The sequence below is a fragment of the Vanessa tameamea genome, chromosome 30, assembly GCF_037043105.1.
Source record: "Vanessa tameamea isolate UH-Manoa-2023 chromosome 30, ilVanTame1 primary haplotype, whole genome shotgun sequence".
NCBI lineage: Eukaryota > Metazoa > Arthropoda > Insecta > Lepidoptera > Nymphalidae > Vanessa > Vanessa tameamea.
The window spans coordinates 4,192,046-4,210,392 of record NC_087338.1 but is presented as its reverse complement, the minus strand read 5'-3'; the positions used below and the strand labels follow the sequence as shown (position 1 = coordinate 4,210,392).

At 30.3% G+C, this 18,347-nt stretch overlaps 1 protein-coding gene across 1 annotated transcript; it reads right to left on the bottom strand.

Annotated features, from left to right (window-relative positions):
• Nucleotides 1–4,881: 4,881 nt before the first annotated feature.
• LOC113391640 (uncharacterized) lies at nucleotides 4,882–17,754 on the bottom strand. Its single transcript, XM_026627672.2, has 3 exons — nucleotides 17,479–17,754; nucleotides 5,789–5,977; nucleotides 4,882–5,085 (listed from the first exon to the last, which is right to left on the bottom strand). Exons 1-3 carry the CDS (start codon nucleotides 17,588–17,590, stop codon nucleotides 4,949–4,951), a joined length of 438 nt encoding a protein of 145 aa, XP_026483457.1. The 5' UTR covers nucleotides 17,591–17,754; the 3' UTR covers nucleotides 4,882–4,948.
• Nucleotides 17,755–18,347: the final 593 nt, after the last annotated feature.

Below are 18,347 nucleotides of genomic sequence, written 5' to 3'. Positions count from 1 at the left end.
ATCGCACAAAATGAGTAGGTGGTTTTAGTTTGTATTTTTTTTTTTAAATATTAATATATATTTTTTTGCGTGATGGAATTAAAAATGGAAAATAAATAACTGCCAATAACGCAAGTGTCAAAAAATTACGTTTTCAATTTAGAAAAAAAAAAAAACATTATCTGATACGAAATGTTAGTACTTCATGGCAACATACTATATCCATGTAATCGATACCCTAGAAATTGACAGTGTAGTTATTGTTAGTTTATATATTAGTAATTATTTATATATTATGTACATATATATTATAAAATAATTTTCTTGCTTCTTGTTATAATGTTACGAAGCTTATTTATAGATAAATAATTAGTTCGAATCGATGTTGATAATCAGTTTTCAATATTGTATACATTTATAAAGATTTTATAGGTATTCGTAGAATACTTTATATACCCTATGGGCTTCACGTTGACGTGCAATTAACGCCCATATCGCGACGTTATAAGAGTCATAGTGCTCTACATACTTCGACGTGTAGCCCAGAGCGTTGAAAGAGTAGGGTGTTGTTATAGTGGTTAGATCGGCTACGAATGTGACACAGTAGCAAAACTAAACAGAATAATAAAACAATAAAGACATTTTTTACCCCCTAACCGAGCTTCGAAACCCGATTTTAGGAAATTGCCAACAAAATAAAATTAAAATTTAATCGTTAAGATTATTCTTAGAAATAGATATCTGAGTCGTTATTGGTCATACGGATACTAGTTAGATACTGTTTACGTAGTGCGTAAAACGTAGTTTTACCTTATATTATTTGTCGGGGGACACAGTTTGAGAACCAGTGTCGATGCAATCAATACCATATTTAGTACGTGACAACGTTTTTGGAGCATATTAGATCTGATCTAGATTCTAAGCTGGGCTCAGACATAGATTCGGTGATTAATATAATATTCTACATATTATGCTGATATATTTTTTACTCCTGGGTTTTTGGATGCGTGTAGCGTTAGTGGGATATAATGATAAAGTGCTTCTTATTATTTTTGCTATGCATTTTGAAATAATATTTTTTCTTATCAATGTGCGCAAACGCTTATTTAGTGTTAAGCATGCACGTGATCCCATTCAATGTGTACAAATGTAACATGCCAACAGTCTCATTAATGTTTGAACAACACAGTGAATCTCCAATTTATAACAATAATCTTCCAGTCTACCTTCAGATAAATTAAGTGATATTGCTTATGCAATCTCGCAACGACTAAGTAATATGTATAGATGGTTATCATTCCATATTTAAAACATTCCATAAACAAATGCCGAGTACATGTCAAATTTGAGAGGTCCTTGTTTACATCTGTACAAATTGGATTGGTATGGATTGTAATTGAACTACGTGATCAGGTGTTCTGCAGTTATTATCGTATGTCGTATGATATAGAAAGAGACAGAATAATGACATATTGTGTTCTCTTTCATTTCTAATGACCACGTAGTTCGTTGTTAGAAAAGTTAACATTACACTTCATTGTTTGAAGCATATCTTCGGTAGTAAAATTAAAAATGTATTTAATATAAGTATAATAAAAAAAGGTCAATATGAGAGGAATTATTCTATAAATGTATATAAAATAGGAATATTTTAATGGTGACGTCATGCAAAGTTTGAGAACCAGTGCTATTTTCATACTTATTAAGGTTTTGAAATCGAATCAATCATTTTTATCTTCCTTGCTCTACCTCTTATTTTTTTTATATAAAATAGGATAAAGGTCGTAATTTATTCTTTCTAAATTATTTATTTCAGTCGTTGTGATGTACAATATATTGACATATCATTTTTTTATGTTTCGTCAAAATAGTAGCACAAACGAGTATGTTGATGCAAAATTATTTGATCTCTATTATTGAAAACTATTTATAATTTTGTCTAGATTATTTATATACAGTTGTGCAAATGATTCGTGCAACACTATTTGGTTATAAATTAAAAAAAAAAACAACTTAGTAAAAACTTAAAAACATTTTCGCATTGACATACTCAAATATATTTTCATGAAAACTATTAAATATAAATGTATTTTTCGCATAAATGTTTTAAAATAATAAATATATTTGTTCAGTTCAATTTTTAATTTAATAAAATATATATCCGATTTTAAAACTTTCTACATCGATAGTTGTCAAAATTTTCGCGCGCTTTCGACGGTCGGCCATTTTAAATGATTGCTTGTTGGTAAAACGACGGCTCAAAATATAATTGCAATGCGATCGATGTCTATTTTGTGCAATATAAATTAATTATTAGGAGAATTGTGATTTAACGATATAGTTGATTATTTTAACATATAATAATGTTTTAAAAATATATAATATCATAATAATATTAAGTCTGTGTTTAGATATAGATAAAAAAAAATGTTAAAAAATTGTATTTATATAGACTGTTACCGTAATGATTGGCTTGTCTATAATTAATTACGTAGTTTTGTCAAAAAAAAAAAACATAGTTTTTCTGCCGTGTTATAATGAATATTCAATTTGATTTTGTTTAATTTAAAATTATACCATATAGCTGTATGTTTATATAATACGTATTTAAAGTGTTGAGAATTAATGTATTCTGTATTTATTATACTTGTGAAATTAATTATTCCCAAATAAATTATTGAGTTAATATTAATTTTTATTTAGATATACATATTTAGAAAATATCATAATATATTTATGATCCTACTATAAACGCAAAGACAAAACGATCGTATCTAGATAGCTGAAATTTGCAACGCAATCCATTCAAAGAGGTTTTTTCTTAACTCTCACGAAATGACGAAATCTCAACATTAAAGGGGGTAAAAGTGGGAAGGTTAACTGTGAGTAAACTGGACCATACGTCGTTCGGATAAAATCAGCTCTACAATAAACATTTTTTTAATTAAATTAGTGTTATTTCGTCCATAATGGCCTATACAGCGTCGCTTGGCGGGGAGGCGAGTTAAAATACTCAAGCCTGGTCTTGGTACCCCACTTAAGGGCTTAGAATACGCACGTCCTAAGAGTGCTGGGAGGCTGGACTTCGTATTACGACACCGTTGACGTCGGGAGGAAGGAATGACGGGTGCATACGTTGTCATATACCTAGGCGTCGGTGAGTCGATATAAATGACCTCCGTGCGTGTATACATAATACAGTTACCTATTATATTCATGTTGTTGGCAGTGAGTCCGTTAACAGGGTCGTATAGGGCGTGCTTAGGGCACCTAGGGGTCGGTTAAGGTAAATCTAAGGAGCTACACTTGCTCGCCTCGGGTATAAGTGGATTTAAAACGTCAAAAAGTTAAGTATTAATTTCGTTACTCTAGTGGTCAAGATTACAGGTCCAGAAGCAAATTATTTAAAAATTTTCAGAAGTAGTTCCGAGTTTAAAAATTAGCAGTGTTGTCTAGGGAAGGCCTTGCACCAGAAACGTCTTCGTCTCTATTGAATTGTGTCAGATTATAAAAGTGTTCGTCACGGTGCGAAAACGGAGTCGAAGAGGGTATCGCTGGATTCTTAATGGGTTATCATGGTGTACTGGTGCGCGCTAATAGTCCTGGGCACCAGCGAGTACCATAAAAAAGTAATGAGTTTATCCAGAGAGAAAAAGAGGAGTATTATGACTAATCTCCTGCGTACTCGGCAAGTCTTCATTAAGAATATTGGTCACGACCACGTTTTGTTAGGATCATCATCATCACAAAGACCACATGGTCCCTCAGTCACATCCTTCAATAAATATATAATACTAGCCATCGTCCGCGGTTTTGCTAGCGTTTAAGCGGTAGGTCGTCAAGTGTTACCCATATAAAAGTAGCCTTTGTCTCTCCTTGGAATTCAAAGTTGCTTCATACCTAATTTAATGAAATTCGGTTCAGTGGTTTCGGTCGTGACAGAGCAACAGATAGAATAACTTTCTCATTTATAATATTGTTTTAGATAAATACTTAATTACGGCAAACAATTGATTGAATGGTCAATGAGACTAAGGGCTGCGTTAAGGGTACCGAGACATTTTGTCGTCTACAGCTGAACGAAATCCTTATTATACGTATTGAATATAAATATATTATGGATACTGTATTCGAATCATAACAGAAAAAACCCTTTTGACATTTGACAGCAAATTGACGCGATATCATTGGTCGAGAGCTTGATTAATCTATGATATTCACTATGGATTTGCGAAAAAAAGGCGTTTTGAACGTCGAAACTGTGTGAAATTGGAAGTGAAATTAAAGTAAAAATAAGTAGTTAAGTGCAATAGTGTTGTATTATAATTAATGATATTTTAATCATAAACTCTTAGTAGTGCACAAAATAGCTGAGTTTTTAGGAAAACGCTCGGAATACGTAAATCTAAGGTTTGTTTATCTTTTTTCCTACTTCCATTGGAATAGGTCATTCTATAAGTAGCTGAAACGGGTTGCTAGTTACAAAAATATTATAAACTGCTGGTCAATGATCGTTTAATTAAAACAAGGGTAATGGGCCATAAATAAAATTCGATATTAGAAATTTTGTATTTTTTATTGAATCTCTTTTCTATTTTTAATCACAATATCACAAACTTTACTTATAATAGGCAGGTATTCAAGTAAAAAAAACCGATAAACTTCTAAAAAAACCAAAATGGCTACGTGACAACAACATTAAAACTATGCTGTTAACAAAGGACGTAAGTTTTGTCATCGTTTGAATGGGACCGGAAATAGGAAACCGCTTTGAATTTCGAACAATAGTTAATTGTTATACTAAAATTAGAAAGCGGTGAAAAAAAATCACGTTTATAAGTAAACAACGATCGGCTATTGAAAACGTAACTGTTGAAAAACAAAATTAATGGACGCGGGAAAGTGGAATGTCAATTGTGCGTTCATTCACAAATAACTAATAAATTTAAAAACTATTTTTTTTTTTTATTTAGGCTTTCGTCTCCTCCTTTTTCTTCTCGTCTTCTGGGGGAGGGGTGGGGAGTTCTGGGTATTCTAACTTGACGCCATCCTCGCAGGTGAAGATCGGGCAGCAACCAGGGAATGGAGCAGTTTTGTTGGTTTTGTCTGTAAAATAAAAAAAAGGATGATACACTTACTTCTCATGGTGTACTTAATTTTATTTATTAATTTAAACAAAAGATACAAACTATATTATTTAACGGTACATGTGTTTGTAAGTGATCAATGGTCTATAAAAAAAATTACAACTATCAAATTGATTTATTTGATGATGTACTTGGCGGTGATAGGAATTGTTAATATTTTTAGAGAGTCAATATCTATGGGGGGACCACCCCCCATAGATTTAAAATTGACTTGAACCACCAGGTTCAAGTCAATTTTAAAAAATACATTGGTATAGAAGGCATATTATTCGATACAAGAGTATATTGATGATAAAAAGCGTGGAGTTAATGCTTGTTGACTTCCAGGCAGGAGACATAACATACATATATAATTGTATTTAACTAACATGACTGTATTTTTAGATGTTGAAAAAGAGTGACTACTGAGTTTCTTGTCGGTTCTTCTCGGTAGAATCTACAATCCGAACCGGTGGTAGCTTTACTTTAAATGACGATTCAAATGCTTGTAAAAACCTACTTGAATAAAGTATATTTTGATTTGATTTTATTTGATTTGGTGACCACTTACCATTTGCCTGCCTATTTTATAAAGCCAGCACCAGCCAAAGTCAAATAATATAGAATTTAGAATTACTAACTTATTTATTGCAAATTTTAATTATTTTATTTCTTAAACTTACCAGTGTCAAGTTTGCATTTGGGGTTAGCGATCGGGAGGGGTCCGCAGTCCTCGACGAGTTCCAGAAGCCTGGGAGGCACGTCTTCACTGATGACGCAGGTACTGCGGCCGCAGAATGGAGCAAGGTCCCAGGAGTTTGTGGGCTCGACGGTGGCACAGCGAGTTGACGCGAAACACATTCCGGGGAAATCTAAAAAAAAATATAAAAATAAGTTTACATATTTATTTATTAGAAAACATTTTTAACATATAGTTTTAATTTAAAATCTTAGTGTAGTTTCTGAGATAAGTACATTCGAACATACAAACTAAAGAGATTTATAATATATATCTAGCTGAACCGGCGGTCTTACCCGAATTTTATAAAACTTGACCAAACCGTCATCCACTATTTTACCCTCTCGAGGGTTGAATTACAAAAACTATATAGTCTATCCTTCCCCGGGACTCAAACTATCTACATACCAAATTTCATCTAAATCGGTTCAGAAGTTTGAACGTGAAGAGGTAACAGTCAGAGTTACTTTCGTATTTATAATTAGTATAGATTATTGATTATAAGGAGAAGAGGAGGAGAGTTAGTCAAACTTTCCGAACGTCATTACGTCGAGCTGTCAAATTGGTCTTTAATTTTTGGCGGGAAGCATCGCGAGATACGGAGGACCATTGCAAACCAGTAATTGAAAAAGTATTTTGGTATTAATTAATATATTATTTTATATTTTAATAAATTTATTAAATGTGTTTTTGTTTTATTAATAATATTATAATATATATTTAGGAGATAACTAATATTCCTATTAACCCCTCTGATAAAGTTCGAGTCTGCAATAGTCCTGCTGAGCTAAAGCTCTCTTAGAAGAAGGCTTAGAGCTTAATCCATTACGCCACCACTGCGGGATGAACATGTGACACAATATCATACAACGCAGTTTTCCTCACGCTTTGAACGAATGAATAATAAACACGTCCCCTCAAAATAATAGAAAAATTATATAATATATAAAATATTATTGTTTATTATTGAATTAATTATGAACAAACAGACACATTAATTTATATATTTGTGAAAGTAGTCAACGAGTATATAACACGTATTGCTTTTTGTAACGTATGATAAAACTTGCAACATTCAACTGTCAAAGGACTATATATCGTATGGCCTTGTTAATAAGGTGCATAAATTGCAATTTGTGAAAATGTCTCGCGTGACCGGCCCTGGTCTAGAATCTAGATTCGAATAAGCTTTACCACGCCTAGCTTAATATGTAAGCGTTGGATTCGTTTTGTAATAATTTCTAGATTATTCGTTTGAAATCGATTTTGAATCGCGTTTAATAAACTCAACTGTTTATTGATTAGGTTTTGTTTTGAATGCGCTTTATTAGCCCTGATTGGTCAGTGGTTACAAGACGTGAATCTTAATCGATGATTCTGGGTTTGAACTCGATGCAGACGTAACTGAATTTATGTACTTAATTTATTATATGAAGATTTTTTAGTTATAATATCGACTATAACGAAAACATATTTTTTTTCTTATGTCCAGTAACTTTTTTCCGCTCACTAAAATCAATTATTTCTTAAATCGTAACAATTAAGTAAATTACAATCAATAATCCTCTATATTTATATTTTTCTGCACATCTACGGCTGGAAAAGAATCGGCTCACGCTATTAATATATAAGATTTATATTTTAACTCCTTCTCTCTTGTAGTGGATGAGAATCTGTCACGTATACCAACCCCCATTCTTCCGCGTGATAGAGTAAGCTCTACATCCTACTCCTCAAAAGGGAATTTAAAATTGCCTTTGTCCAGCAGTAAGTTATTAACTGATTGACACTATTAGATCCGCCTGTATTTATTTAATGTAATCTTTGAATGCGATTTTCAGTCGTCATATAAAATTTAAACTTTAAACAATAACCTAGAAACGACGACAGTACAATTATTTAATTAGTAAAGTAATCACACCGACCAGAACCATTAACCTTAAAAAAAAAACGACCGGTATTACGCGAAATTTTTCATTAGTATTAAAACGAATATCTTCCGTGCTTAGACAGTTAACTGCTCAGAATTTGACATTTTGTGTTCCCGATACTTGTTGTTGAAATTGCTAACACAATATGAATTTACATATATTGAGACTTGACTGAAACAAATCTTTATATATATAAATTCAAAAATAAATAAATAAATAAATTCAATCAAATCGATATATATATGATTTCTTTTGTACATGTGTATGTAACTATTTTTTGGACCGTAAATGGCGCTGCGATCGGAATCTTCATATAAAATTAACCCGACTGAAATCGAGGCGAGATTGTATACATCCAGTACTTAGTATGTATGAGTTTTTATATATAGTTTATACGAGTTTATGAGATACAGTTGGACATTCAATGAATATTAAAATAACGTTAAAATGTTAACTAACGATGCAACGTCAGAAAGTATTGTAAATTATTCATTACACGTAAGTTACGTTACGTTGTTACCTGTTCTTTTATAATTGGGTCATAAGGCATGTTTTGTGTATTAGCTATACTATTAAATGATATATAAAGCTATATAAAAATTTTGAAAGAACATAATGTTTTTTATGGATTCTGTCTGATGGTATTTTCATTGTTAGAAATCAACCAAGTACAAATTTGATATTGCATATCGTGTGTTTAATTACACTGGCTAACTCAGAATTTAAACAAAATCTGTATCAAATTTTGACCTTGAAAATGACGATTCAAAACTCTATGAATGAGCTTACTTAAACAGAGTATATTTTCATTTTCATTATATACATATATGTTTGGTATATATTGTATATAGAATTTAATACTAAGTTATTATTAAAATGAAGTAAATATTTGTTTGTATAAGTAATTTATTTATATACATAGGCGAAGAAATGGGCCACCTGATGGTATGTGGTCACCATCGCCCACATGTCGTTTGTTTGTAGTTATATTGGCTCACTCAACCGGAACATAACTATTCTAAGTATTGCCGTTTGACGGGAGATTAAGTTATGAGTGGGCGGTACTTACCCACTTAAATAACATTAATAATAAATTCATTACTTACATATTTATCTGTATGAATATAAAACATATTCATAAATAAATAAATGTTTAAATTAATAATTATATAATCAATGTTATAATTTTTTTTTGTCAAAGAACGAATGTATGAAACCGCCTTTATATTAAGTTAAGCTAATATAAAACGATTACTCATGTGGTGAATGGACTTTATAGTTGCATCCAAGGTTGGCTGATTCACGATATTTCATTAAAACGCATTCTCTTTGAAATGCATTAGTAAATGTCAAAATGACAAAGGAATTGGCGGGTTTTTTTTTTTTTTATTAGAACGTTTAATGTCCGAAGGTAAAACAATGAATGATTAAGTTATTTTTAAATTTAATTTAAATGTATTACGAATGTTCATTTGGGATTGGGTAACATTTATTATATTTTTTTAATGACACGATAAAAATCAGTTTTGTAATATTTTTAGTTATATATAAAATTAATATTGAAATTTGTCACATTATAAACGAGAGCGGCCATTTGCAAAAATGCAACCGAGTGTTACACAAGTGATTACGAAACAACGATCCGTCTTCGGATTAACCGCCCTACATTCTAACACTTCTAGAAACTTCTAACTTTCACTACACGTTCGATCTCTTTCATGTATAACTGTGATTTATCTGAACAAATTTCTGATTCGATTTAATTTTAACCGGCGGTTGTGAAAGGCAACATTTCAAACGGCCATTTTGTTTTTAGTCTTGTACTGATTTTATAACGTTTCAATATTAAAACAATTATTAAATTAAAATGTAATGAGTGTTTGTACAACATTAAATATATATTGCATTTTACTGATTACTAGTTGCCAGTCTCTATTTCGTACGGGAAAAGTTCATATATATATATATATAAATTGATTTATATATATAAATTCGCGTATGAAATATATATATAATAAAGATCGAATACGAAACAAACAAATAATTCTTTTTATTACAAAACAATAGATCATTGACTTGCTGTATTACGCAAAGTTACTGAACGCAATCAAAGATGGCTGCAATGAAAATTGATGGCGGCAAAACAACCGGAAAATTACCAATTAAACATGTAAAATATTCGTAATAAAGTTGATTGGTACAGATATTTGAATAAATTAATAAAATTACCTTATAACTCCGTCATTTATGAAACGATTTTGGAAGATTTATTTACTTTCCAAAATCGTTCAACTAAGAATTGAATTGAAGTTTATTTTCTTAAAAAAAAAATTATAACACTTGACGTGACTGTGTACGATTACTGACGTCACATTAAACATTTTTGACGTTTCGACTAACGATGGATATGAACTGAAGATTTACGTTACATTACATTTACAGCCTGTAAATTTCCCACTGCTAGGCTAAGGCCTCCTCTCCTTTTTGAGAAGAAGGTATGAGCATATTCCACCACGCTGCTCCAACGCGGGTTGGTGGAATACACATGTGGCAGAATTTCGTTGAAATTAACCACATGCAGGTTTCCTCACGATGTTTTCCTTCACCGCCGAGCACGAGATGAATTATAAACACAAATTAAGCACATGAAAACTGAGTGGTGCTTGCCTGGGTTTGAACTCGCACAATCGGTTAAGATGCACGCCTTCTAACCACTGGGCCATCTTGGCTCAGAAGAAGATTTACTTCATTGGTTTTTTTTTTTTAAATTGCTTTACTATGTCTGGATAGATTATCAAAGAGAACGCGCCGAAAAATAGAGGCCAACTGTTGACCACTAAGTACACGCACACCAGTAAAGTAATATGACGTATGGCGTATGTCAAGTGTAGCTGTCACGCACACCAAGATACTAAAATTAGCTCGTTTTTTTTGTAGTGTGTCACTATCTAGATATACATATAATCAATTTGTATTTTAGTGTGCCTGTATGTTATGTAACTACAGAATTTCTTTTCGATTCTGTAGAATCTACATTCCGAACCGGTGGCATCTTATACTTAAACATATACAACTTTGAATAAATAATTCCACTTAAGCTATCTTCATGTAAATTTCCGAACACGTTTGACAATCAGCTTGAATTATAATTTAACAAATAACGGATTTAATATAATTAGATAGATATCTGCAATAATATTGACTAAGTGCTTCTCCTTACAGGTTTATAATTGTTGGTAACTAGATAAATTACAAACATTTAAAAACACAAACGAGAAAACGTTAACAACATTTCTAGACAGATTTCACTTTTAATGACAAACGAGGAAGAGACGCTGTATCCTTATATAACGCTAGTAACGTATATACAAAACAAAACATTTAATTCGACTTGTATAAACATACATACAAACTGAGAAGCCTGCATAGCTTAGCAATTGAAACCTTGTGAATTTGAAACGAATGTTGTAGGTTCAAAATGAAATGTTTGTTAGTGAAGGATGCATGCATGTAGCGAATGAAAATCTGCTACATAATATAGATACGCATGGTGGAATATTCTTCAAATCTTCATCTTAAGAAGGCCTTAGCCCAGCGATGGGACATTTAAATTTTTTCTTATATGATTTACAAAATCACGACGTATAAACAAATAGTTTTTAGGTTATACGAGAGATGATTTAAACTTTAATATTTCAACATTTCGGAAATACTAACAAAGAATATCATCCGTCTTAATGTTCAATTAATAAAACTCTGACGAAATTAGGTTGAATATTAACATTAACATATATTTGAATATATTAATCGGTATATTTATATTGACCTTTAATATAGAATTTATGAAATGAAATAAATCGCAGAATTTTATATAATTAAATCTCTTCAAACTAGTTGGAAACTCGAGCACAAAAAATTTGAATAAATTATCTTTGGCTGTATGTCATTATTACATCAGCTATAATAAAAAAAAAAACTGTCATTTATCTCAATACACGACCGTTCCACGTTTTCATCGAAATTAATCGTCTCGTTGTTGTAATTAATTCATGTATCAATAGAGTCTTAATTGAATATTTTAAAATTAGAACGTTTTATCTAATCGACGTTTCAAAATTAAGTTTCGTATTGTACAGGCACAGATAATATATACTAAGTGTTATACTAATCAACTTGATAAATGGTGCTAATCAATTATTCTCAGAACACACAAACATACTGAAATCATCTTACGTAACTCTTTATTGGAGTAAAATTAAATCCTGTTAGACAACATCACGCACACATCTAAAAAAATAAATAAGCTTAAATTAGACTTTGCAGAGATAAGTCACGATTTAAAATTTGATTAAAAATAAAAATCGAATTGTATCTACAAACTTAACCTTTGCCAAAGTATTTTAAGTTTCGTTAATTCAGAACATCAATAATTAAAAAAAAAACAACTAACATATTCATGTCAAAATATCAAGAACGTCTGATAAATGACAAAAGTGTGCAAAAGCAATCGCTCATCGTTCACTTTCCATTCAGTGTGGTCACGGAATGATTTTTTGCGTGGTTATGTAAATGTTTTTTTTTAAAGCGAAAGTCAATATCTATACATCCTTATATTTAATTCACAATAACTTGTGAGAACTTCATTTTTAAAGTATTATTAAATTTATAATTTATTTGCATATTTTCAAATTCGTATAAGAAAAACATTCTTCAATCATAATATAAATTCTATGAACTCATCTCTCAGACCTTGAATGTTATACCAATACAAAAAGAACAGCATATAATTTGATCTAAAATAGAATATATATTTTGGAAACATTCGACATTTGGAAATTTTGTAAAAAACTGTTCCATGAACTCCCATACTAACTATTTTAAACTAACCTTTTCCTTAATCTTATAATCCCATCGAACCGAAAAACAGCCTAAGATTCGAACCCTACAGCCATAAAAGTTACTCCTTATAGATCAAGTCGAATTAGCAAGAATATTTAAATGGAAATAGTTATTAAAATTCATTACCTACAAGTAACTCAGTCGTTATGAAGTTTCTAGAATAATCCAAGGTTGGTTTCAGACCACTCACCATATTCGACTTTATATGACTCAACCTTTCACAACAAAAAGGTCACCAGGAACTTTTTTTCTGTCCAATTCGTGTGACAGATAAAAAATAATATGATTGAACTGTCAAAAAACGATTAACTTTTTAATGTTGTTCAAATATACACATATTGTTCCGTGAACAATTTATTTTAGTGCAAATAACTCAAATGGAGTTTTTTTGCCGCGTTTATTTACTTTTTCTACAGATAAATAAAATTAGGCTAAGATGTAAAACTGAAATTTCATTGTATGTATACGATAACTACATATATTATTATATAATTATAAAGATAACTGAAATCATTGAAGCGTAAAATTCATATTGAAATTTGTTCGTTACATTCTATCTAGATATGAAAAAAATGTTTTTTAATGTCAATATTTTATCTTGATAAAAATGAGCCTTTAAAATATATCATAATACTAAATAACACGTAAATTAAATATAACTCTAATTACGAAGTTTAACGATTTCCTTTTTATATCAAAAACAAATATATAAATTAATTTATATATAAGGAAGTGCCGACAAAGTAATTAAATAAACAAATACTGAATACTTTAACTAGTGTCAATAAGGGTAGTAATAATTTCCTGTTGAATCGTAATCCTATTTGCGAAATATTAACATGCCTGTCTGTTCATAGTAATGAGACGATTACCTTTTTTTTTTTTAATTTTGTCGTCAGCTTTAGTATTGTGTTGTATTGATACGGTTTTAAGCTTATTCGACCAAGCCAGTGTGGGTTAGTTAGTAGATACAAACGAGGCGTATGACATGAAATTTAATCGCTTTAATTTGTAACAGTGTGATGGGATATACTCCAGACCTTCTTACGAGGAGATATTTTCGTCTACCAGTGGAAGATTTTGAACTTTATTCGCGGATTATTTTATTTATTATTTAAAAGCTTAATCATTAATCGAGCCGAGATAACCCAGAGGTTGGAACGCGTACCAACCAATGATTGCGGGTTTAATTACAGCTTAAATTTTTTTTATAATTCATCTCGTGCTCGGAGATAAACTAAAATATCCTAAGGAAACTTGCATGTGTCTAACTTCAATGCAATTGCAATTCTATGTACCAAAACTGTATCGATATATATAAAAAAAAAAAATAAACAATGTCGTAGTATATAATGTATATATACTTCTTTTAAAAATTATATGATGAAATGCGAAATCCTAATTATGTTGCAATGGAAGTTGTTAGGATATATGAAATCAAACGCTTCCATTGCTAGGTTGAGCAACTGGTTGCACGATTTGCAACCAGCTACGATTTAGTTTACGATAAAAATATTAACATCCTTTAAGGATCTAAGTTGTATTTAACACATTTAATATTTTATAAATACAAAATATATTTGAAAATCGAATTAGTGTAATTGAAATCCAAATCAGTATGGCTATTTATATACTGATATAAATAAACAATTATATATTTATATGGTTGTTATATTTATATTTATTTATATGTACACATACATAATGATGACTGGATAAAAATAAATTTACTCTATGTTCAATTTACTTTGCTCTATAAATTATTTTAATAAACAAAAATCATAAAAATATATTTTACATCTGCCGTCGTGTGACGACCATTTTTTTTGAACCCCTAATGTTTTTTGACAATAATATGTCCAGTTACAGATATATCGATATGTCATACAATCCATCATTCTAGGCAAGCTTAAGTAATTTTTTTTATTATAAGATATGTACGTAAGACTCAGCATAAAACTCATTCTTATGAGATAGTTAAATTTTATTATATTATATAATATAATATATAAGTATGTCAATTAAACACCATGAAATTATTATTTATATATTTTGATATTATAGTATCTGTAAAGCGACGGGCCGCATAGTAAACTATATTAAAAAAGACATCGTTTAAATTCGGGCAACACTATTTTTAATACTCAAACCAATGTTAACTAACAAATTCTATTTTTAACAATTATTATGTATTAACACGATCACTTAACTACGTAAATAAGCATAAAATCTTTTGTCGTATTTTAAGTTTGAATTATGTAAGTTGGACAAACATGAAGCAAATCCTATCAAGATTTCCCTTGGAAATAAAAACAAAAAATCGACTTTCGTTATCAAGATAACCACTATTAATCAGTCATCTTACTACATTTTTTTTGAGGGGACGGTTTGGAGATTACTCCACCACGCTATAATACGGGTTGAATATTCACACATCATTAACCACATGAATTCAGTGGTGCTTTGCCCCGGTTCAAACTTAGAATCATTAGGAAAGATTCACGCTTTGTAAACACTAGGCTATTACGACTTTCTCCTCCTAAAGGGAAATTAGGTCTGTATAACCGTAAAAAAATATGAAATGTTTGTACTTAAAATTTATACGAAGGCACGTGTTTCTGAATCGCGCTAGCGTTTGGTTCACCCCAATCTATATAAGGTCTCTCGACATTGAAAACATAATATTGGCATTTTAGGGACCTTTGTGTTTTATTACCAAGTAGGGGTAAATAAATGTCAACCAAAACTACGAAATTTGGTTACATGGATTGTAAATAATAATACAAGATCTATGCCCAACAGTGGGATATTAAGGGGCTATTCCTACTTACTAAATAATAAGCATTATTAATAATTTAAAAGCCAATTATAATTTTCTTTACGCCGTTTTGAATACCAAGGTCAAGATTAGTTGAGACCATTCTCTATCAAATAAATGTCTTTAATTTAAATATTATATAACAAATTTAAGACATACCTACTAATATAGAAGCCGAGATGGCCCAGTGGTTAGAACGCGTGCATCTTAGCTGATGCTGTTTGTTTCAAACCCGGACAACATTGAAGTTTTACGTATTTATTTTGTGTTTAAGGAAACCAGCATTTGTTTAATTTCAACGATATTCTGCTACATGTGTACCAACGGGACCAGACTGGTGGAATTAGATCCAATCCTTCACTTTAAATAGAAAGGACGCCTTAACCCATCGCGAGACATTTTCCGACCGTTACTTGTTTACTTAACTACTAATTACGAAGATAGAAAGTGTGATTATCGGTTTAATTCTTCTTAACGCAGCCATTTAATAGTCAACTCATTTATTATAGTCACGTTATACGTCACTTAAATACAGAACATAGATAGAAATATATAGTCACTCATATGCAATAGATAGATAGAAGTCACTAATGTTATTATGAAAAGGATCCTTAAAAACAACAAGAGTTTTTAAATATATTTAATTACGAATTTTGTTTCAACCAATTAAACGATTCTAAGTGTGAAACTTGAACGATAAAATTATAATTATTCAAATCATATTAAAATTAATTTATTATTTATTCGACTCATATAATAAGTATATATTAATAATACATTCATCGTACGATTATATGATTCATATTAACTGCCTAGTTTATAAGAAGGCTGCATCCTTAAGTCCTTAGCACATAGTGAAACGATCAATACACGATCACAGCCTTGTAATTAAATTTAAAAAAAAAATAGCGACTCAAAGTAAAGCCCAATCAAATAAAGATTTTTTATAATTGACACAGTATACTTGTCTCCCTTGAGTATGTAATGTAATATATATTATAACAATACGATTATATCAAAGAAAACAAAGCATTATAGATCGAATCTATTCGTAATTATTCAATTAAAAACACAACGATAAATACATTTGATTTGATTAGAAAAATAATTCATTGTAATTAAATAACGTTATTATTACTCAACACATACGTAATTATTATCAAATTATATAAAATCGAAATAAATCATTGTTCACATAATAGTTTCTAGTCTAATTCTAGTGTAGCTCGTCCAGCATAACATTTAAGTTATTACGTGAGGTAAAATTTTTCGCTTAGTGGTGCACACGCGTTGACGTCTAATTTAAGTGGACTGTTTGTTTTATTAATAATGTTTAATAATTGTATGTCTTAATATATATATATATATATTAATTATATTATAAAAGCGAAAGTAGATCTCTGTGTTACGCTTTGTCGGCTAAAACACTAAGCCGAATTTGATGAAATTTCGTAGAAAGTAAACTTGAATTCCAAGGAAGAACATAGGTTATAGTATACCTAAAACCTAAGACACAAAATGTGAGCGAACTGGTATTTTATATAACATTAAATAGGTACACCTATTGAATACATTTTCATTTTCTTCATGATTCTATTAACTACCTATTCATAGACTTCCTCGAGAGTAGGTTTGAGACTAGAAGTATGTTATAAGGCTACTTTTAAAATTTATTTGTAACGAGACAGCCTTGTTAAGACTTTTAATTCAATTTTACGCAGTAATATTTATGTATTGTGTATGTATTTAAAAGTGTTATAAATTTTTTTAAATAAATTCAAAGTAATTTCATCCATTTAATCAACTGAATTTTTCATTGAACAAAACAAATAGATAAAAATATATTTAGTTTTTTATATACAATTAATAATTATTGTAATATTAGAATTTTTACAAGTAATTTAAAAAAATTGTCTCATTAAAAACGACATTATCAATTATATACTATTTTAATAAAACACAAAATATTTTCACAAAGGCACTGACCTCTCAAAACGTCAGCTGGGATAAGCCGTCTGAACGTCTTCGGCCGTTCTTCCTCCTTTTCTTCAGCGGCGAACGCCAACGCGAAAACAGCCAGGACAACTAGGTACTTCATCTTGAACACCTGTTTGGTGAATATAAAAAGAATAAAAAACCCAAGCGCGCTTTCCGTTAACTTCGAATGCGTTCGCGCGAACGACTGAGTTCTAAATTCAATTTTCGCGGTATTTTATTCGTTACGTGCGGGCGGGGAGTGAGCGGACAAGATGGCGGCTTGGTGGGTATCATATTTTTTAATGTTTTATGCCATGTTCACACGAGACAATACAGTAAGATATGACAATGTTTTACTCGTGAACTGACAGTGAACTGTTGATATCAATTTGGATGTACGTGCGTGACGATTAAATAAATCTTGGCCAGTTTCAGTGCAGTTAAATTTATCGTATCATCCTTCAAGATTACTTTCACAAAACATATTTAATGCTATAAGCTAAGATTATACAGTATTAGGAAAAAAAACGCAGTCCAAATATGAGCGTCATTTTATTGCAATAATGGGGATTTTGACATTACATTCTAATATTAAAATAAATCTGCTTTTTTTTTAATTCGAACGCAAAGCGAAGTCTTTGTGCTTTATTTTTAAATACACATTGATTCGAATGCAGAACAGATAATAAAACGAAAAGGAAGAAATGATAAAAGATTATTTCATTATTTATTTAATTCAATCTCAACACATTTAAAAGCGTATAAATAAAAAAAATAAACACCCTAATAGAGAATATAAATATTACAATTTAATTTCGAAATTTAAATAATTAAACAAAAAAAGTTTTTATATATTTTACCAATAATACCATGTCTTA

What these genes read in the sequence shown, in the direction of transcription:
- LOC113391640 (XM_026627672.2), bottom strand. Translation starts at nt 17,590, where the DNA reads ATGAAGTACCTAGTTGTCCTGGCTGTTTTCGCGTTGGCGTTCGCCGCT. An exon ending in CCCAGCTGACGTTTTGAGAG is followed by an intron (nt 5,978 to 17,478) that starts GTCAGTGCCTTT and finishes ATTTTTTTTTAG; the next exon opens with ATTTCCCCGGAATGTGTTTC. An exon ending in CAAATGCAAACTTGACACTG is followed by an intron (nt 5,086 to 5,788) that starts GTAAGTTTAAGA and finishes TTTATTTTACAG; the next exon opens with ACAAAACCAACAAAACTGCT.